This window comes from Pseudomassariella vexata (assembly GCF_002105095.1).
Source record: "Pseudomassariella vexata strain CBS 129021 chromosome Unknown BCR38scaffold_23, whole genome shotgun sequence".
Taxonomy (NCBI): Eukaryota; Fungi; Ascomycota; class Sordariomycetes; order Amphisphaeriales; family Pseudomassariaceae; genus Pseudomassariella; species Pseudomassariella vexata.
The window spans coordinates 294,878-315,530 of NW_024467978.1; the positions used below are offsets into that span (position 1 = coordinate 294,878).

At 49.6% G+C, this 20,653-nt stretch overlaps 5 protein-coding genes across 5 annotated transcripts; 4 read left to right on the forward strand and 1 right to left on the reverse strand.

The window, feature by feature from the left end:
• Positions 1-759: 759 nt before the first annotated feature.
• Positions 760-1,656, forward strand: BCR38DRAFT_414538 (uncharacterized protein; the record flags this gene model as incomplete). Its single annotated transcript, XM_040858942.1, has 1 exon — positions 760-1,656. One exon carries the CDS (start codon positions 760-762, stop codon positions 1,654-1,656), a length of 897 nt encoding a protein of 298 aa, XP_040710103.1.
• Positions 1,657-2,512: 856 nt separating this feature from the next.
• BCR38DRAFT_414539 (uncharacterized protein) lies at positions 2,513-3,622 on the reverse strand (the record flags this gene model as incomplete). Its single annotated transcript, XM_040858943.1, has 3 exons — positions 2,513-3,113; positions 3,177-3,383; positions 3,468-3,622. 3 exons carry the CDS (start codon positions 3,620-3,622, stop codon positions 2,513-2,515), a joined length of 963 nt encoding a protein of 320 aa, XP_040710104.1.
• A 3,730-nt stretch (positions 3,623-7,352) lies between these two features.
• BCR38DRAFT_451231 (Clr5 domain-containing protein) lies at positions 7,353-9,141 on the forward strand. The gene is made up of 2 exons (XM_040861450.1): positions 7,353-7,577; positions 7,636-9,141. Exons 1-2 carry the CDS (start codon positions 7,423-7,425, stop codon positions 9,038-9,040), a joined length of 1,560 nt encoding a protein of 519 aa, XP_040710105.1. The 5' UTR covers positions 7,353-7,422; the 3' UTR covers positions 9,041-9,141.
• Positions 9,142-11,920: 2,779 nt separating this feature from the next.
• BCR38DRAFT_505334 (uncharacterized protein) lies at positions 11,921-14,454 on the forward strand. Its single transcript, XM_040864920.1, has 3 exons — positions 11,921-12,527; positions 12,594-13,442; positions 13,494-14,454. The coding sequence occupies exons 1-3, from the start codon at positions 12,253-12,255 to the stop codon at positions 14,170-14,172; spliced, it is 1,803 nt and encodes a 600-aa protein (XP_040710106.1). The 5' UTR covers positions 11,921-12,252; the 3' UTR covers positions 14,173-14,454.
• A 1,589-nt stretch (positions 14,455-16,043) lies between these two features.
• On the forward strand, positions 16,044-16,563 carry BCR38DRAFT_118308 (uncharacterized protein). Its single transcript, XM_040853445.1, has one exon. The coding sequence runs from the start codon at positions 16,142-16,144 to the stop codon at positions 16,427-16,429; it is 288 nt and encodes a 95-aa protein (XP_040710107.1). The 5' UTR covers positions 16,044-16,141; the 3' UTR covers positions 16,430-16,563.
• Positions 16,564-20,653: the final 4,090 nt, after the last annotated feature.

A 20,653-nucleotide genomic window follows, 5' to 3' on the forward strand; every position in this document is an offset into this window, starting at 1 on the left:
GGATTTGTTGGTGTTGTATATGCTGCGGAGGCGGCGATGATGAGGAGTATGCTGACGAGGAGGCGGGTTCTTGGTGCTTGCCGTTTCCGCATCATGTGGGATGAAATGGGGTAGGAAATAAGGTGCGTAGAGAAGGGATGGGACTGGGGCTTGTTGGTGGAGTGCACTGGGACTGAATATGTCGCAGGGCAATGGCTGGCGATCACTGTGGGTTGGCTTTGGGAGGATGGAAGGATGGAGGGACTCGTCACTGTGACGCGAGAATGGTCGGTAGGAAGTCATGCTAATCGTCCCAGGGCTCCGTCCTACTAGTAGGGGTACCAACGAAGTTACCATGGGCGGTCAGACGATATTAAGAGACAGAGGTGAGAGCAGCAACTGGGCGAAAGCATCATCGGTCAATCTGTAGTACAGTACGGTAGCGCCAAGTGAGGCGGACGGGAGGCAAACACGAGTACCATTGGGCGCACATCAGATGGAGAGTACCACATATACACAAGAATGGCGGTGTACCAATCACCGTGGCTCGTTGTCTTATGCTCCTCGCCCGTCTTTTCCTTCTAGAAGCGACAACGCAAGTATACCGTTTCACATATTGTATCATGAGCTTCTTACCCCTAGAATCAGGTAGTTGAAGATTCCCCGACTATGACCTGGGATTCAACCATACGAAACACATTATCAACTTGATTACTTATTCAGTCTCTGAGCACGCAGCCTTGTCTCAGTCACGGATTGGGTCGTAAACTCCCGTCCACAATGTCAGCAGCATCAACATCGAAGCCCGCAACCCACCTCACCAGGACATCTACCACCAGAAACGCCGCGGTCTTCGAAGCACCATGGCCATTGCCAAATCCCAAATTCCCATCGATCTCCACACCCGCAATACCTGCCTTACCATCCCCATCAACCCTTCTAACCCCTCCCCTAAAGGCCCCCTGCCCAGCCTGCACAACCCTAACCCTAACTTCGACAACAACCTCCTGCACCACACCCTCGCCCTCCATCACCGCGGTCCTCGCCAATTCATCCTGTTGTGCCAATAATGGCCTCGAATGGTACGAAATCGTGGCGATCATCATTTGCATCGTCTTTTTTCTGCTTCTGCTGGTGTGCTGTGGTTGTTGGCCGGTGATCCGCGCTATGTTTAGGGGCTGTTGTTGTCCGCTCGCGGATGAGGAGGATGATTATGGGGGGTATGGGTACAGATGCGGAGGAGGGGGAGGAGGGGGGCGAAGGGGAAGGGTAAGGAGGACCAGGACGAGGTCGGGGAGGAGAGGGTTCGTGGGGGTCTTGGTGCCGGATCCGCCGGCGCCAGAGGTGGAGGATGAGGGGGAGACTGCTGGAGCTGGTGCTGGAGCTGGAGCTGGTGCTGGAGCTGGAGCTGGTGCTGGAGCTGGAGCTGGTGCTGGTAATGCTGGGGCCGGGACTGGGAATGCCAGTCCTGGTTCTGGAGGAGGTGCTGGAGGAGGTGGACACGTTGCTAGTTCGCCAAGGCCATTGATGGTAGGAGGCTTGGCGGTAGGGTCGGGCTTGGGGCCATCTTCAAGAGCTGGGAGTGCAGTTGGAAGTAGGACTGACCGTGGTGGGGGTCGGTCACCGCCGCGTGGGAGGTCTGCTGGGGCGAAAAGGGGTAGCTCGAAGTCGAGTTGAGAATTTCGCAGGAAGGCAATGAGGTCTTGTATGGAGAGTCAAATGTGAGGAAAGCGGTATGGTGTTCCCATCATAGAATGACAGGAATTAGCTGCAGTTGCTTGGACTGTTGAACAAGCAGTTGGGGTTTATTGGAAATATCTGGACAGTTTGAGGCTATTGAGCCCATGGATTCTGCGGACTTACGATGATACGAACCAAACTGAAGCCAGTTGTTAAGCAGAACTAAGCATGAACATGACCTTTCTAAGCTGTTATGTTGCCGTGACTCAGTCTCACTAGAGGTGAAATATATCGACCCTGAACTTAAAGAGACTTACGTAAGATAAGAGTTAACACTCACCATCTGGGATACGAAAATTCCGTGTATGATGTTATGTATACTTACGTAGAGGTAGGGGCAAGTGGAATGGTGGAAGGTGGTATGCATGGCGGCGAATTTGTTTTCACCGAGCCTCAACGCTAATTTGGTCTTCTCATTGGGACTCCGTCAAGGTCACTGTCTTTGACCGCTAACTTCTATTAAATACACGTAAAAGACCGGGACAGACTGACACTTCTGCTCAAAACCTTCGTATCCCAAGGCGTTGAAGGCAGGCTTCACCACTTGATTACATCCAAGCGTCGAAAACCAGGTATTTGCATTAGTGCAGGTCAGTTCCTACAAGTCGATTCACAGCTATCTGAGGTGCTTGCTTATGACTACCATTCCGGTGGGCCCGTGATTTTGCAATTCTTTGGTTTGTACATGCAAATTCAACGTCAAGGTGCTCTTCTCCGGACATTGTGGCTATATGTAGCTACCATAATCTGCAAGAATATCAGTGTAGGGTGACAAGCATATATGACAATGTTGCTACCCCTCTCCATGTATAAAGTCCTTCTCAAGTAGAAGCTCGGGGCCTCGAGAGCACTTGTTGCACATGGCAGTAGCTCTCTCACGGCCTGCACTGCACACGGAAGCGTAATAGCCTTCTTTGTCCCACGCAGGCTCCTGTCCGCAGTTGCTACAGTTGTGTAGGTCGACGTAGGGTACGTACGACGCAGTGCTCGCCAGGCTGGTCACCTTGCGCAGAATGTCGGCCGGAAATTTGGGGACTCCATAATAGACTTGCTGAAAGGCCACGTCGGACAGGATCCACCCGTGTGTAGCTGCGACGAAGCTGGCGGCCACGTCATGAACGGTGTCGTGTTTGCTCCTGTAGATCTCGTCGATTGCGGCCTTGATAGGTGCCAGAACATCGGGGCTGAGGAATGAGGACTTGTTCTCAGCACAGCAGAAGGCCTTCTGAACAGCTTTTGCGTGGGGCTTGAACCAGGCTCGGGCCCGAGCAGTGCACGCGAGGCCCATGTCGGGCATGCCAAAATCATCGGACAATTGGTAGCAGTCGACGAGGGTACCGATAATCCTCTGTTCGATCTCCAAACCAAACGAAACCAAAGTCCGTGTGTAGATCCTGCGCGGAGACAATCAATTAGTGATGAAGTCAAGATGAACGATACGGATAACTGGCACTAACCAGAGGAGAACTGTCCTTGCCTCGTAATCGGTGTAACGCGTAAGGTCGATCCGTCCAAACCAGTCCACGGGCCAATTCTTTGCCAGTGCCTCCTTGAAAAACTGAGATCGAGCACTTAGGATGTCCTTGTGAAGCTTCCAGTTTTTGAACCCCATTACAGCCCCGGTTCTCACAGTTATGTCAGAAAACGCGCCCGTGTCCAGAAGCCTAAGACTCTTGTCAGCATGTTGATCTCCAAGTTCGTCTGATCATGCGAAGAGGAAGAAGGTTAGAGGGTTGGGTGCAGCTAACTCTCTGTCGTGCCCAGCCGTGTTGAGCTCGCCCTTCTCGGCAATGAGCGCGAGCTTGGTCTCGAGCATTGTCCTCTTGACAAGGGCCTCATAATTGGATTCTTCCTCCTCGCACTCGAGCTTGATCTTCTTTCTGGGAGGCTGTCGGGGAGCCATGTTGACACTTCGCGTGGCGTTGAGTTGTGTCAAATGGCAGTCGTAGTGTGTCAGGGCATGGAAGGTATGGCTTTGACCACTACAAGGTGCAATTGATTTCTGAAAGGGGAATCACTCAGCTGAAAGTGAGCCTGAGATGAGGAGCACTTGCCACACAAATAGCTTTACGTGTGAGGATTCCCTGAGGCAACCACCCTGGTCCACCTTAAATGGGTGAGCTTGTAACTCTTGGTGCAAAGGGTGGCCGGTGAAAGCGGCTTAAAAAGCAGGAAGATTCCCCCTGGGACATGAGTGGTTCCAACCATTGCTCACAATATTCTGGCTGCAGATATCCTTTACCATTACAGCCTGCAGGTGTTCTTTCACAACCAAACAAACAGAACACCATGAGTCCATCACATAGATCATGCCACCAATCAAAGAAGATAGGCAGATGGGTTTGACATTCCCATGCAAGTCCAATAAAGCTAATCCAATTAATCACAAGTATACAATGACTTTTGCAGATTGTTGCCAGAAGCTCTAAACTTGCTGGTGATCTGTTCAAATCAATAGCAACATATGTTAAACTTCAGGTGCAAAACGACAAGAGAATCAAATAAGAAACTATGCCTTGGCTCGACCCCAAGCCTTGGGAAAAGGTGAGTAGTTGAGCAGGGGTGAATGCCTACTACTTGTACATCCTGGCTTTTTGTACTTGATGCTGGCTGTGATGCCGGAGTTTTGTTAATTCTTGTCATTACTATTTTTATGACATCTAACAACTTGATAGTGAATATAGCCAAACATATTAACAAACTATCATTCGAAATCTCTAAGCCTTTTCGTGCCACCTTATTGCATCAACTACCTCCAAACTAGCAGCTAACGGATACTCAAAATGATCAGTTGTTTATATGTGATTGCCGTCCAGCCCCGGCAAGTCCAAAGGAATACCCCGAAGTTGCCAAGCCTGCGCTATGCTAAGCCGGATTCGGGGTGATGGCCGGTGCAGTGCAGGGATTTCGGGACCATCCCGAACAAGCGGAGCCTCTTCTCATCTGCCGAATCTATTGACGGGTACGACCATGTGTGACAGGTACAGGGCTTGCTTGCGCTTAGCAAACAGTAAGTGCTGAAAGTCATCTGGGCCACGGTCTGGTCCAGGTGCAGAGAGGCCCGATTATATATATCGTCGGACCCCACGGGAATAGTTTCCTGTTCCGTCCAAGCCAGCTAAAGCGTTCAAGGGACTTCCTTCCATTCGAATTTCTTCGTTACAGCGCCCAAGGGCACTCTCGGCCATCATCTTGGTTTTCACACTCTCCATTCTGGCCCTCGCGAGCTCAGTCCGCGCGGCATCACTTGGCGCCGAGGAGACTGCACCTGATGCTGTTGTCGGCTTTGCCCAAACTGTACCGGATCACGCGGAAGGGACATTGATGCTGAGATATCAGCTATATCTCAAGATTGTAGATGGCTGCGTGCCATTCCCAGTTATAGACGCGGCAGGCGACGTGAGCTGAGCCTTTGCCCCTCAGACTCATCATTTCCAGCCAGTGTCTGTATGTCAAAAGCGCCGGCCTCTCCCCAAGCAGCAAATTCTCCGGCTGCTGCTCCTTTAGCACAGGCCAAATGTACGCCCGCGCCAGCACCTACAACAACTCCTATGTGATCCTACACTCTTGGCACTTCCCCAAAGGCGAGTCGTCCTGGCTCGGTAACCGGGCTGGTGTGGGCCACCGGTGCGACTGAGAAGGCGTGGTAGTCTGGCTTTGGTCCGCGTCAACTGATGCTACGCTTTTGGGTGTCGCGGTTTCGTACCATGGGGACTACGTGACGACGCCTGAGCCGGATTCGAGCGGGATTATCCATCAATTAAGTACTATACCGCGTATGTTATTTCAGACCGTCTGTATGGGTTCACGAGTACGGTGGGCGGCACGCAGCCGCTGGTAGCTTGGGGGAAGATGCCGGCTGTGGCGCAGGAAGCGTTGGCGGACAAAGATTGGGTTGACACGTGTCGAACGAATTCATGTTTTGGAGGGGCGTATATGCTGACTGGATCACAGATGGAAATGTGTATTTTATCGACGATAACTTCGAGCCTAACTTGGCTGAGGCGGTGTTGTAGGTTTGAGAGACATGATGGAAGCCCGACGGACCAAGCCATTTTAGGATATGTGTATTTCACATTGGAAATCATCTGGACAAGGGAAACAGGTCATGGCGAGAATGAAGTGAGAGAATCAAGTCCCAAACTTCCCTCCTTGCGCGTTTCGTCGATCATTTTCTATACAGCATCCAATATTTGGTTTAGTCAAGACACTTAAAACCAGCTGATGGCCGTTACGGGATGATTCAACACAGAATAGGAGCCACTGCTTACCATAATCGTGATCTATCACCAGACCAGCCTGGCATTTATTGCTTACAGCTATGTATGTTAGATAGTATAATCTGACTCACGCTCGGTGATTCAAGCTTAGTGATTCTGCTTGTTCCGCTAGGAACATAGTGATATCTATCTCGATAACAGCTTCTATTTCAGTCTCGGTCATCTCCAGTTTTACTATCATTCCATAGCTCATGTCCCCATTCGTATTTGCTAATAATAGACAAGTCTTGGCCCCGCACGATTGACAAATCAGAACTTACGAACGATGAGACCCCGTATCCCAGACAATGTGACAGAACTTGACGCGATAACAATATTGGGTATTATCACTTTACGTTCCTCGGTCTTTTCGCTATTAAACCGCCAATACCTCCTAGAGAAGCATATAGATGTACCACCCCCTTTGAGCAAATTCCACGTACCTATACTAACACTGAACACTGAGACACAAGATTGCTTGGATGTGATCAAGTGGTGAAGCCTGCCTTCAACGCCTTGGGATAGGGGCATTAATATAGTCTAGTAGCTATCTTATTCCCCTAATCTAAACCCGATAGAGATATGCTAGAACTGGATGAAGGACTATATTAAAGGTAAATACGGTATTACTAAAAAGCCTAGCTATAATCGTCTTCGGATATAGGTAAAGGAGGCTTAGGATAAACTACCTAAGAGCTACTTACAGGAGCTTCTGAAACCAATACTAGAGAGGTGCGAAGCGATAATCGTGGCTAATGGATTGTATACAGAGTACTAGTAAAATGTATTGAATATACGCCAAGAGTTGGCGCGTGCTAAGGTAGGGCACGGTACAAACACAATTGAAAACTTACCCATGACACCATAGTATGGACAGAACGACACGTTCGAGTCAGCCACGGTTCCACCGCGATCATGGACGCGCTGCAGACGCGTCGGCGGTTAATGGTTCCCTCCCAGGAGCATGTTTTAAGATCTCTAGGTGGCCCCACCACGAGGCAAGTCTTTGATTACACGCTTGTCGAGACACGATGCCGAGATCTACGACAAGCACACAACGGTACACCATTGTCTGAAGGGAGATTTCCGACGTAGATTGCTAAGGGGCGACTACAACGCCGTGTAGATTTTGCACCCTCTTGGCACGAGGAAGTGTGGGGGCTGTTCCCGAACCCTGCAGCGTCATTGATCGATCCAATCAAGAGCTGAATGGGACGCTGAGCCATGGACATGATTTCCGATAATGCCGAACATGCACCCTGTAAATCCGGCATATAGGCACTCAAGACAATTGGTTGGCGCCTGACATCCTGCATTCCACCTGGGTACCGGTACCCTATTTGAACCAACTGTTCTGGTCAATGATACAAATGAGCCGAAACCTCCCATCCTCACCATCTGCGCTTATCTTCAAAGGCCATGTAGGTGAACCTCAACGCCCAACATGATCCCGCCGAGCTTGACGTCGCGGCGCAATTGGGCAACGCCCATGGACTGGGAATCCTATCGCGCCCGCATCATAAATCTCTATATCGATCAAAAAATGCCGTTGAGGTCAGTCATGCAGCACATGCGTGACCGGCACCATTTCCACGCCACGTGAGTAAGCGCCCATGCCAGCATGCACCGATAACCAATGGCTGACTTCGCATCCCAGCGAGAAAATGTATAAAATGCATTTCGTACGATGGCGCGTCCGCAAGAATTTCAAAAAGTGGGAGATCGACGACCTCGTTCGTCACCAGCAACAGAGTCAGCCCCCTCTAGAGCTTGGTAAAACTCATCGTTGTCAGCTTTTATCAACATCTTGTCGTACCCCATCACCAGACCCCCCCATCTCAATCCTCTTCCCCCTTTCGACACCCGAAACACTGCACCAACCCGAGCACTTCATGCGCCTCACAACACAATACATAACCTGGGGTTTCAACTCGGGCTCCTGGCAGGCCAACCCGCCCCCCCTCGTCATGTCAGCCAGTTATGTCCAGTTCCGCGCCTGGTTCGACGACATCATCGTCGGCAAACAACTTCTCCTCCTAGGCAACACCAAACAAGCCTTCGCCGTCTTCCAGTCCTCCACCGATAAGTATGCCCGCATCGTCCTGGGGAAGAACCCTCGTCTGATGATCTACACTTACATCACCGCTCTATTCCTCATTGACGTGGCGCCTGATTTGGTCAGGTCTATTATCAATCATGCAGTTGATCTATGCCGCGTTGTCCATCCGAATCCCGCGCACCCATTGAGGCTGTTGATGGAATTGATGACCAGGACGAGCTTTGCTGATTTTCGGAGGAGTGCGCGACATGTGCTGCACTGCTACTTTCATCAGATTGAAGCCAACGTGGAAGCATCTACTTGGAACACGAAATGCGTCACGAAGCTGCGCGCGCCGATATCGAATATTTTGGCGACTGAGGGGCTGCTTGACTTTGAGCAGGCGGAGTGCACATTGAAGATGGTACTTCGGAGGAGCTGCAAGGAGGGTCATACTGCCGAGCCAGTTGACGAATTCAATCTGACTCTGCTCCAGACCAGGCTTGATCTTGCGAGTTTATATCTGCGATGGGCGAAACTCGACGAGGCACATACGAATATTGCTGAAGCAGTTGATTCGGAGGAGATACGGAAACACCCCTTTTGCGTCGTTCAGGCGTGTCTCTTGCTTATATCCATCGCCCGTAAGCAGGGCAGCCAGAAACGGGTCCTTAGCCTGGTCCCCAAGGTTGCTAAACTCTGTCTGCAACATGGCAGAGAATCTGACGGAGTGACTGTCACTGCATTGAATAATCTGGAGTCGTACTTGCGTGAGGTTGGTCAAATCAAAGAGGCAGATTGTATCAGCCGCGATCTAGACGCTGTCGCGACGGCGTCATTGTATACGGCAAAGCTTCCATTCAGGCTTGCTAGTGCGATGCTTCCAGTAGAAAGAGAAACAAATATTCTAGAGGCAGGTATGGGAGGGGCCATCATACATGAGGGATACGATAGAGACAGGAGCGACGAACCTCCTACGAGGTACTCGTGTTCACGCTCTCCGAAGGAGGAAAACTTGCATTAATCATAATTCTCGTCAATATAAAGGCAATTAACGAACTGACCGATGTTGTCTAAAGCACGACATCGTTCCTCCCTCAACAGTAATACTTAATTCATAAACCCAGCCTAAACAGAAATGATAGAAAACAGCTCAAGCAACAATATCATACACTTCCTCGTGACAAAATGCCCCCCCCCCGCCCCTAGTTATCCCCATGCGATACCCGTCACAATATTTGCCGGAGCCTTGCGTTCTTTTCTTTCTGAGCTGTACGGATTGTTCCTGCGTTTCGTGAGCAGAGCAGTATGTTCACCCCTGATCTAGCCGGCTTCCTGGCTAGCATCCGCAGTGGTGCATCAAAGCCAGGGGCAGCGGCAAGCGCCCCCACTCCCGCATCACCATCGACTGAGAGCGACAAGAATACGACGGCCCCATCACCACCAGAACGGTCTGCTCGCAAGCCGCGCGACCGCACGCTGATTGAGCAGCCGCCTTGGCCACGCACAGCTTTAACTAAGACTACTGCTTGTTACCTATGCTCCTACGTCTTGCCTGGATTCTAGGGGGCATGGGAACAATACACGAACCCAGTACGACCGATCTCAGGACAGACGACGATGGGAGTTGAGCGATGGCTCTGCGCAATCCCAGGAGGGAACAATATTCACGTCGGGAGAGCCGAATGCTACTTCAAAATAAGTCTGCGTGAGATCAGGTCTACCCCAAGGGATACATGACTACGTAGGTTAGAGTAGTATAAGAAAGAGATTCGAGTCACGGAGGCCAAAAGTGGGACAAGACACCAGTTGGCCTGCTGCAACCGCATCACAACTATATACTTCATGCAACTCCCGGTAGCTCATTGTCTTAGGAGCTGTACTCTGTTGTATCACGTCAAAATCTGCCTGCACTTAGGCCTTATATTCAGGAGGGTTACACTTTTGTATTCGCTCAACTCGGCTAGGCTGCTCTCCACCACTCGGGGCTTCTCCGTCGCACTCAGCAACGATATGTTGTACCACCGCGATCGCGAAGTCGCCGGCGTCCTCTATATTGCACATATTTCGATAAAAAGGACGCTACTCTCGATGACTATCGGTTTTGAGTTTTTGAAAGCGTGACCTCGATAGTGTTGTCAGTTGCACAATACGTGTCATCCCAGCCGGAAATCACAACCTTATTTTGACGACTAAGCTCGACTGCCCGTGCTCCAGAGCTTTGTCATACATGAAAGGATGAGTGATTCGATCAGCCTCAACTTCTCGTTCGTCTGATCTCCATCCACTTATTCTTGATCCCACCGACGTTAATTTGGTGTTGGCTCTTTGTTCAATTCTTTGGCACGTTTGCTTTGCCTAATAGTGAGAGCCACCGGGCGCTGAGTACGATTGGCGCGCTCGCCCCCAATTGACGGCGTACAAATGCGTCTTCCCAGCATGTCAGGATGGACGCAGCAACCAATTCAGTCGGCGAATGTTTCAGAGACGTTCCCTTCAAGGTTTGTATGCTGGTGCACGACGGGTACCTAGAGGATTTGAGGTGCTTGCAAGGACGTGGTGCTTTCGGAATACCCCGGCGCTCTACATCTCCGCTTCCTTAACCATGAAGTTGTGCTACCTTAGTATGCAGGATCGGCGGGACATGTGGGCCAACGGATGGAAATCCTGGTAGTTTGGGGTCTGGTTCCATGTTCTAGACCGCAGCTTATTCAAAAGGCCGGATGGCCGCTGGAGCCGGTTGATAGTGGGAAAACGACTCGGGTAAGATGGGTTGCTAGGAAGGCCTCCTTAGACACATATGTATATGTAATAGTACATCTGTTTCTGTCTTGGTTCTACAGTACGTGACTGCAAGAACTGGAAATTTCGCACGCATCTTTACTTGGCTGCGACCTCTAACGGTCGCATCGCAACGAGGTGGCATCCGGGCAAAATGCCAAATCATCAACTAATCCCTGCCCACAGCCACCTGCCAGGGACCATTGCTTGTCATTAGACGCCTTTTCTGTGCAATCCACACTGGGATGCGCGCTGAATCCTGTGGGGTTGAACGGGCGCGGTTGATGTTACTGGCTGTGGGGGCAGGAATGGACTAGACAAACGGGGTGACAGGTAGACAAGTATAGAGCAGTTAGATCGCGTATTGAATTGGACGAGGCCATCGGTCACTTCTATTCTGGTAATATGCCTGCGTCATGATCGCCTGCATCTCAGCCCCGTATTAGGTGATTGGCTGGGCGAGTGGATGGAGAAGAGATAGGGCTGCATTTATTACCCACCGATTGTTGCATCCTTTTCAAAGACCTCACGATAGTATCCTTTCTATCTTAATCGTCCCAGGATGCTGCGCCAACCCGGCTGCTTTAGCGCATATATCTTTGTGCATTTTGTGGGAAACACTATAAATGGCTAGAGTACAGTTTGTCCAACCGCAAAGGAGATGCATATGACTTACAGGCATTAGTCTGAAGCTTACATGTCATCACACTCTCCAAGCAGCTTATGTACCATTCCCACAATGCTACTCAAAAGCCTGTCAAATGACCCAGAATTTTGCATATGTCCATTAATCTATTCCAGTACCTCCAAATCGGATGTTCTAAGTATGGGGATGACCGCGACAGCCATGACGCTGCAGGACCTAGTTTTAATGACTTGGCCCCGCACCCACGCACAATTGACCCTCCCACTGCTATACTGTCAGTGTTCTGTTATTTGTTTAGTTCTTGCCCTCCATTTGCTCCTCTATTGTGCGATCCCTCGATGTCTCCCAAGACGCTAAGCGCTTAATCTGTTTGTGAGTGATTATAAACGACACCGACACAGAGAGGCTATCTAACCAACAAGAGTCGGCTGAAGCTGATTGATACCCCGTTCAAAGCTCCGTCCCAACATATCTCAACCAAATGACTACCTCGTGGGTTGGATATGCGCCATTAGCACCGAGTATGCTGCGGCACAAACGTTTCTCGACGAAAAGCATGAAAGACCGGAATACGTATCCCCAAATGACAATAATGACTACACATTGGGCAGGGTCTGAAAACACAACGTCATCATCGCCGTATTACCAGACCGAGAATATGGAATATCATCAGCTGCAAGCGTCGCAAGAGATATGCTGCAAAGCTTCCCCAATATCAGAATCGGTGGTGGTGCGCCAAGCCCCAAGCATGATATCCGTACGATAATCCAGCAATCCACTTTGGGTTAATCGCTTCAGCCAATCAATTGATGAAGGACCCTTCCGTCCGGGATCGACTTTCGAAGGAGATGGACGTCCTCTGTCTCGAAATGGAAGCGGCAGGGTTGATGAATCACTTCCCATGTCTGGTCATTCGTGGCATTTGCGACTACTCAGACACACACAAGAATAAGGAGTGGCAAGGGTATGCAGCCATGGCAGCAGCGGCGTATGCAAAGGACCTACTGAACCGTACTGCACCAAACAGAGTTGAGGCTGAAAAGAAGCTTACCAAGGTTATTGATGAAGGGTTCGCCCATGGTTAGTGATCCAAGTTATTATTAGGCCGAGTTACCTTGATTATTTTTATTAATGTGTTAGTCAATGAAAGTTTGAAGGGCGTTCACTCTTTAGCAAGTGCGTCCCAGAGTGGAGTTGAAAGTCTCAAGGTAGACAAATATCTTGAGAAGCTCAGGAACTGGCTCTCGCCACCCGATTTGTCAACCAACTATAACAAAGCATTAGAGCAACGAAATCCAGGCTCGGGGCAGTGGTTCCTTCAAATCGAGGCATACAAGGCGTGGAAACGAGAACCAAACTTCTTTTTATGGCTTAACGGTATTCCTGGATGTGGCAAAACGGTACTTAGTTCCACCGTCTTTGAGAACCTCGAGAAAATCGAAGCTTGCTCTCAAAACCTCTTGTACTTCTACTTCGACTTTACGAACACTGAAAAACATTCTTTCGAGAAGTTAATATGCTCACTGATTCATCAGCTGTACTATAAGAGTGAGAAAGTCCGAAGATATCTAGACTCACCCAACTCCTCTTTTGATAACGGGAGGCGACGGCCAAGTATTGACCTTCTCTCTACAACCTTACAAAATATGCTTCAACAAGCTGGTGAAGTCTGGATCGTACTAGATGCACTCGATGAGTGTAAAACACGAAAATACTACCCAACTGGAGGACTACTCCCGTGGATTCGAAACCTTCGTGACTTGCAGACGAATATTCACCTTCTTATTACAAGCCGTCCAGAACAAGATATCAAGGAGACCGTCGAGAAGTTAGCGCGTAATAAAGACATCATCTCTCTCCAAAGCGACCTAATAGAGGACGATATATGTGGATATATCCGGGCAAGAGTTAAGCAGTCCGAGGGACTAAGCAGGTGGCACGAGCGGCCGGATATGCAAAGCAAAATTGAAGCCACTCTAGTAGAGAAGGCCAACGGAATGTAAGTTCTTTTATTCTCGTTTTCTGTGGTGATATTACTAAGATAATACAGGTTTCGCTGGGTCTCATGTCAATTCGATGTTCTTGAACATTGCTACAGCCCTCAAGAAGTCGAAATGGTGCGCGCGACCCTACCGGCAACCTTGGATGAGACGTATGCTCGGATCTTGGAGAATATACCCCCCAATCACATGCACTATGCAAAACGACTTCTGCAATTCTTAAGCTTCTCCGAACGGCCGCTACGGATTGATGAAGCTGTTGATGCGATTGCAGTAGACACGGCAAGCAGACCTCGGTTTGATCCTCAGAACGGATCGCCAATTCCAGAGATCTCAAAATACTGCTACAGCTTAGTAGTACTTTTTACGAAAAAAAGCAACCCTTATAAAGATGAGATGGTTACCGAGATACAGCTTGCGCATTTCTCAGTTAAAGAGTACCTGACATCAAATCGCTTAGCAAAAAGCATCAAAATGGACTTCGAGGAGGCCGCTGCCAGAGCCTCTATCTCAGAAGCCTGCCTTGCCTATTTATTGGATTTGGACCAGACCTGCAAGCCACAAGAAATTATAAAGTCATACCCAATGGCACAGTACTCTGCGCAATACTGGACGAGCCATGCTATAATAGCCGAGACCCACAGCGAAACAGGCTTTAAGCTAGCAATCGAGTTCTTTTCCTGTAAAGACTCCATTGAAACATGCTTAGAACTCTATGATATAGGCTAATGTCTTAATATACCGCCCGCATTACATTACGCATCGCGGATAGGGCTGACCAAGTCCGTCCAAAATTCGATCCTCAGGGGCCGACGTGAATGCCCAAGGCGGTCACTATGGCAATGCTCTTCAGGCTACATCATATAGAGGCCACAAAAAGATAATCCAGATACTGCTCGAGAAGGGGGCCGATATTGATGTTTTCCATGCTCCAACATATGGAAGCCACGACGCGCACTACCAGAGCTGCAGCTCTCCCTCCAACGTACTAGAACGGCTTGAAGAAGTAGCCGGCTAGGCAGTACGACAGTTCACGGTTTTCATACTTAGCGGCCTTCCAGAAGACGTTAGTTTCATATGAGATTCCTTGGCGCTTTAATAACATTCCCATCGATGATTGAATAGATATTGTCAAGGTTTCATGCCCACACCGACAATTTTCGCCACGGCCAGAAACGCTACAGTTTTAACTCGAATTGATGTTCCTCTCGTTTCTTGCACTATATTGTTGACTTTATATACTATTTGTGCTTCGCTAGGGCACATTTTCGAGTTTAGGCAGTGGAAGAATCGGCTAGGATGATGGGCAGGCCTCTAACCAACCAAACCAAACCATCTTACGATACTTGACAAACAAAGAGGATAGAGGAATTCAGATCATGACGATGCCGTCATCATTCGCCCAGCAAACGAAATTAAGCGCTCGCACTCCGCACTCGTAGCTTGAACTGTCATTAAATCAAGCACTCTTTTAGACAGCCTAGTCTATTTTTAGCGGCATTCATGCCAGCAAGTCAGGGATCACGAATCCCCTGTTATGCCCAGACTCTTTAGCACGCTAAGCAACCAATTCTTCACCAGAAACAGCATAAGAAAGTGACAACAGCTAGAGGCAACAATAATTAGTTAGGTTTCAGTGTATGTGTATTCATTAGCCCCTTCTCTCCTTCTTCCCACACTTGATGATGACGGTAGTAATGGTATGATCTTCTGTGAGGCCAAGCCTCTCAGAGAGAGGGCAATCCCTACTTTCTGGTCGTAATAAGGCTTTCTACGATAGCGTTCTTTCGCTTATCGAGAGAAATTTGGAGGATGAAGATGTTAGTTGATCCAGCTGTTTCTCCTTTAATTTTACTTCTTCCTCAACGGCTTTGATAAATAAAAGACGTTCAATGTATATCGTCCAGTTCAAGTAGCTTCACGAAGTATTCGTGCTTGTGACGTGGCAGTGTGGCAGTGCCTTCGTGAGCTCGTCAGCTATCATCTGGCTCTTCTGCCATCGAAGCTACATAAGATTTCCACGTGGTTCTCCTATGGCCCCCAAATGCCAAATTCAACCATGCAAGCTGTGCCAAGTCGCAGAGTGCCTTGACTTACGCGAAATGTAACTTGAAGGCTACAACAAAATCATTGGGAATCCACGTCTTAGGTAATAGGGCACGGAAGAATGTTATGCAACCCCAGCCACACCGACCAGTCCGAGAAGTCCAATATCATCTTGTCAAAAGCTGAAAGAAAGAAACCCAAACAGCGCAAATGCTCCTTTGCCTGTGTGACCAAAACATGGCCATCTGCATCAAAAATCCATGGTGGTCAGCCTCAGCCACGTTTGTACAACCCGAACGTACATGTCAGACTGGCGCCCACCGCTGGGCAATGCACAAGATATCCGGACTAATCCTTCGCGATCCAGCATATCCATTGGGTGGTTTGGTATGCCCCTCACGCTACGCGGGCTGGCGGGCTATTAATACGAGCCGCGGCCGCTCGAGGACTTGTTAGCAAGCAGCCCGGCCGTAAGCAGAACAGAACACCAGACAGTTTTTGGATTCAAGTCAAACTGAACTCGCTCCAACTCCCTCATCGTTCGCAAAAGTTAGTAGTAAATAGGTAATTAGGAGAAGGAAACACAGGAAACTCTACGCGACCGGAAACGATTCGAAAATTCCCACACGCATCTTCAACCCTCCAAAAGAAGATGCTCGCCTTTCCGCGCGCCCAATACATATCAGCCTTTAACCAACGCCTCTACGCCGCGTTCCAAGCCGTGTTCGCCATCATCGTCATCATGATCTTCGTCATGACATGGGCAGTCCAAAGCGGCGCCGTTAAGGTTCCGCAATGGGGCAAGGCATGGGATACCGTGTCGTCTGACACACAAGATGAGTATGCGGCCGTGCTAGTGCCGTCGACTTGCATACTGTTTGTCTTGTTTTTGGGTGGTGGGCTTTTGCAGATGCGGAGGCAGGCGAGGGTGGGTAGGTGAGACGGTGGTTGCATTGAGTGCGGATAGACGGTTGGTCAACTTTGGTACTGGGGTTTGAGTCGGAAGCGCAACTTGCAAGAGGTTGTGACGTATCGGGTGGAAGATGATCATTCGAAATCGGGCGATACGCGAGGATTGATGCGGTGGAAATTCAGCCCGACACCGCCCCGCAAGCCCCGGCTCAACTCCACAGGATATCCATATCGGCTAACTAACCCACGCTCCTGATTCTGCTGCGGGATTGGCACCAATCAGGAGACGTATCGTATGGATATATATTTGGTGAACATTCCGTTGGGGGATACATCAGGTGTCAGACCCCTACTAGGGCCTCGGCTCAGGCCGACCTCCTCGGCTCAGGCCGACCTCCTCGTCAAGCCCAAAAACCGGCGATTGAACCACTGCTCACGCAACGGGTCAAATACATCAATTTGACATTTTTGTCCGATACTTCCGAATTTCATCAATTCACAGCTAATTCGGAAGTATGTCTTAAAGTTCGACATAACGCTTAGAAGCATTCAACAGAACGCGTGCGCTTCGCTTCGCGCAAGTCGCTCTTCTAGCAAGGAGCCCCACGCACCCTATCACTTCCACTGTAGCAGCCGATCTGGCCGCCTTCATCAAATCCATCGATTCTGCTACTTCAGCTACCACTACTTGGTCAGCTACACTTCCAACGCCTGCCTGCCATAACTTTACCGATTCCATGACCATGGTGCGCCGGCCTGCCAACCGCAGCGCCAGAGCCTTATAACCAGAAGCGCTACTTCATGGCTAAGGACCAGTAAGACGAGAGCGGCGACTTCGATAATTTGAAGACACTGGCCTACTTCTTGGGTCTGCAGCAACGGGCTACCTGCCGGCGTGTGAAGGGTTCGAAGTTCGGAAGCTATAATAGCCGGAACTTCCTACTTACCGACGCCGAGGATCTGGCACTTCAAGGCTGGGTTTGCCTTAACATTAGCGTTAGTGTTGAAGTCACGAACCAGAAACTCGTGGAGGCCGTTACTATGCTGATGAGATGAAACGGGGGAGACGGCCTGGCGCTAATAACACGGCATGACTCTCTCTTCAAGCACGTTCGCTCAAAGTCTACTATTATACCCCGCCGAGCCGCAATGCACATCAATACTGTTAAGCAGTACTTTGAGCATTATTTGTATGTCGTGAAGCATAGGTATAAAGCTTGAGAATGAGTGGAACGCTGATAAGTCTGGACACAGATACGGTTGCTTAGAGAAGCGCCTTTAGGTCTGGACCCATACTTATAACCCTACAGGTTGATATGGGCTTTGATAGCCCAAATTCTATATAGAAACGCCATAGCCTAAGTCATAGCTCTCGCTATTTCCTCTGCTCTACACCAATACAACAATTGAACCCTTTACAAATAAATCGAATTACCTCGAAACTAGAATAAACGAGCTACCTCATCGGGCAGTTAAACCTATTTACTTCCGATTAGGTGAGAGAAGCCCTTCTTCATAGCGCCGACATGAACCTAACTTAAGAGACCCTCCTAAGACCTTAGTATTTATAGTTAGATGGTCCCTACTTTAGTAATTAATCATGATAACGGCCCCGGCGATAAAAGTGGGAGTGACGACGAGTTTGACGATAGCTTCATCATGTACTGATAATAAACACCAAAATACCATCAACTCCACGAGCATGCTCCGTTGATATCCCATCCACCAGCCCACCAGGCAGTTTGCTTACTGTTGACCTCCAATGCACCAGGCATCATGATGGTTGATATTGAGTTGAGTCGAGGCGTGCGGTCGCTCTACTCGAGATTTGAAATATCTGCAGCCACGAGTACAAAGAATCGTATGCTGAAATGATCGAGTGCACCTGGTCATACAACCATTTCTGCCGAAGAGCTATACATATCACTGGCTGATCAACAATAGGCGCTCATACAGAACGCCTGTTGAGGATTCGAACTTGTCTGGAAATGCGAGGAGCCAGCGTAACCATGGCATGGCTGATTATGCACATATAATCAAAAACCTTCGAGACTTGGAAGTGCATACCGGAAGGAATGGGTAGGGTGACATGTGGACTTCCACTTGCAATCTAAAGCCTCTCCTCAGATCTTGAAATAGCAAACAGTATTGACATTGAAAGTGATCGTCAGGCATAGCGTCGCAGCGATTGCCTGACAAGGGTCTTACCCCAGATTCTTTCCATGTGATCCATAGCGGGGTCCCTCTAAGTTTATTAATCAGAACGATCCTATACACTCTCAGCAGTCAAACCAGACTGCAGGTCTGCTGATCCCTATACCAGTCAGCGTCGAAGCTCTCGTGGGCCTGTCTTGACTGAAACCAATGCAAGTTTTGCGTCTAATCATCCATCGTGGATTGCAAGATGAAGGGACGTATTCATGATCCGGACTTCGCTACGTACGTCGAGTACTCTGTACTCAATTATAAATATGCGTCCCGCTCAATATGAGGCTTGTTCAATCTGTTTCAAAGATATTAAAAGACCAACAAAAATACAACCAATTCTTCATCCACCTCTTCACCAAATCACTTTTACTCCAACAAACTCGCTTCCCGTAAGCCATACCGTCTGAACTCCCCCCATCAACCCAACGAAACACTGACAGCCCCTCCAGAAAATCACTCACCAAATCCACTCCACCAAAAATGATATTCTACTCCATCTACATCTTCACCGTGACTGCGGGGCTAGGCTCCGCCACTTCGATCCCTCAGATCAACGCTGCGCTCATGGCCCGCGGTTGGCTCGGCCAGAGCTGCGGTACATGCGAGGAACAGACCAGGACGGACAATATCCGCAATGACGCCACCTTCTGCGGGTATGCACTGTGCTAGGAGCCTTGGCGACAGGTAAGAGATCATGTTCGGTTAGAGATGGGCTGCGGTGAAAAGCGGTCAGACATTAGTTCTAGTGACTGCGGAAGGGGGCTGGGTTCGATGAAAGTGAGGGAGTGGGCGGTAGAAGCACTGAGGAGCCATGGCCAGTATTGTGCCTTGATTAATATAAATCCGAAAGGTTTCTTTCTTATTTGGTTGTGGAATTATGTGGTGTTACTATAATTCCCGTGTTACATGGCTAGCGATGTGGGATCAATAGGACAGTCCAACTTACCTACTTCACCGGGGATGCAAGTATTCTTTGCACCCACGTATCACTTCATCCTTACTAAGACGTGAGCTTCGCATGGTGATTTGACAATAATTGAGCGGTACATAACCGACAAAGTGGGCAAACCTGGAGCGAGTGTGACTAATTATATATCGCATCAACCTATTCTTCATTCCTGGCGACATGTTTTTTCGCCATCTCTGCGCCATTTACAACCTTCAACTGCACGCAGTTGCTGTGTTTGTTTTCACGAACCATCAATTACGCGATGCAAGGTATGATGCAAGGGCTTGCCGAGGACCATCATTAGTCGCGGGGATTTACAATTCGCCCCTGGCGCCCCATTGCCCTGCTTAGCACGGTAGGGAAGGTAATAGAGACGGCGATGAGCCAGCGTATCACCAAAGTAGCTGAGGCGGCCGGCCTACTACCAAACGGCCAAATGGGTAACCGCGCTGGGAGGTCCACCGAACTGGCAATACGTATAGTTGAGGACGTGGTCTATACGGCGTGGAGACGCGGGGGCATCGCCTCGCTGCTACAGCTAGACATCAAGGGGGCATTCGATACGGTCAATTACAGACGGCTGATTTCCATATTAGCCCGGAAAGGCTACCCGGAGTGGGTTCAGGAGTGGGTACGCAGCTTCGTGGAGGATAGAACGGTACGCCTCCGGTTCGATGGCAAGGAGTCAGAGCCAATCCCCCTACGAGCTGGCGTCCCCCAGGGGTCACCGCTATCCCCGATACTGTTTATATTATACATTTCAACGCTGTACGAGGAGCTAGCGGAGCAGCATCCACTACTTTTAGTAGTCGGGTTCGCGGACGACACGAACCTGCTAAGCGTCGGCACCGATCCAGACACGACCTGCCGCCGGTTGGAGAGCGCATGGGCTACGTGTCAGCGGTGGGCAGTGAGGCACGGGATGGAGTTCGCTCCTGACAAGAGTGAGCTAATGCACTTTACTAGGGCCCGAGAGCCCTTGCCGCAAAGTATTCGCCTTGGGGACGCCACAGTGTCGCCGGTAGTCTCAGCCAGGTTCCTAGGAGTCTGGTTCGACCGCAAACTGACGTGGCACGCCCATGTTGAGCGTGTTAA

Bases quoted from the DNA above. Each gene is read 5' to 3' on its own strand.
- BCR38DRAFT_118308 (XM_040853445.1), top strand. From the start codon at position 16,142: ATGCTCGCCTTTCCGCGCGCCCAATACATATCAGCCTTTAACCAACGC.
- BCR38DRAFT_451231 (XM_040861450.1), top strand. From the start codon at position 7,423: ATGATCCCGCCGAGCTTGACGTCGCGGCGCAATTGGGCAACGCCCATG. The intron at 7,578-7,635 runs GTGAGTAAGCGC...TTCGCATCCCAG, and splicing joins CGGCACCATTTCCACGCCAC to CGAGAAAATGTATAAAATGC.
- BCR38DRAFT_505334 (XM_040864920.1), top strand. From the start codon at position 12,253: ATGAAGGACCCTTCCGTCCGGGATCGACTTTCGAAGGAGATGGACGTC. The intron at 12,528-12,593 runs GTGATCCAAGTT...AGTCAATGAAAG, and splicing joins GAAGGGTTCGCCCATGGTTA to TTTGAAGGGCGTTCACTCTT. The intron at 13,443-13,493 runs GTAAGTTCTTTT...AAGATAATACAG, and splicing joins GTAGAGAAGGCCAACGGAAT to GTTTCGCTGGGTCTCATGTC.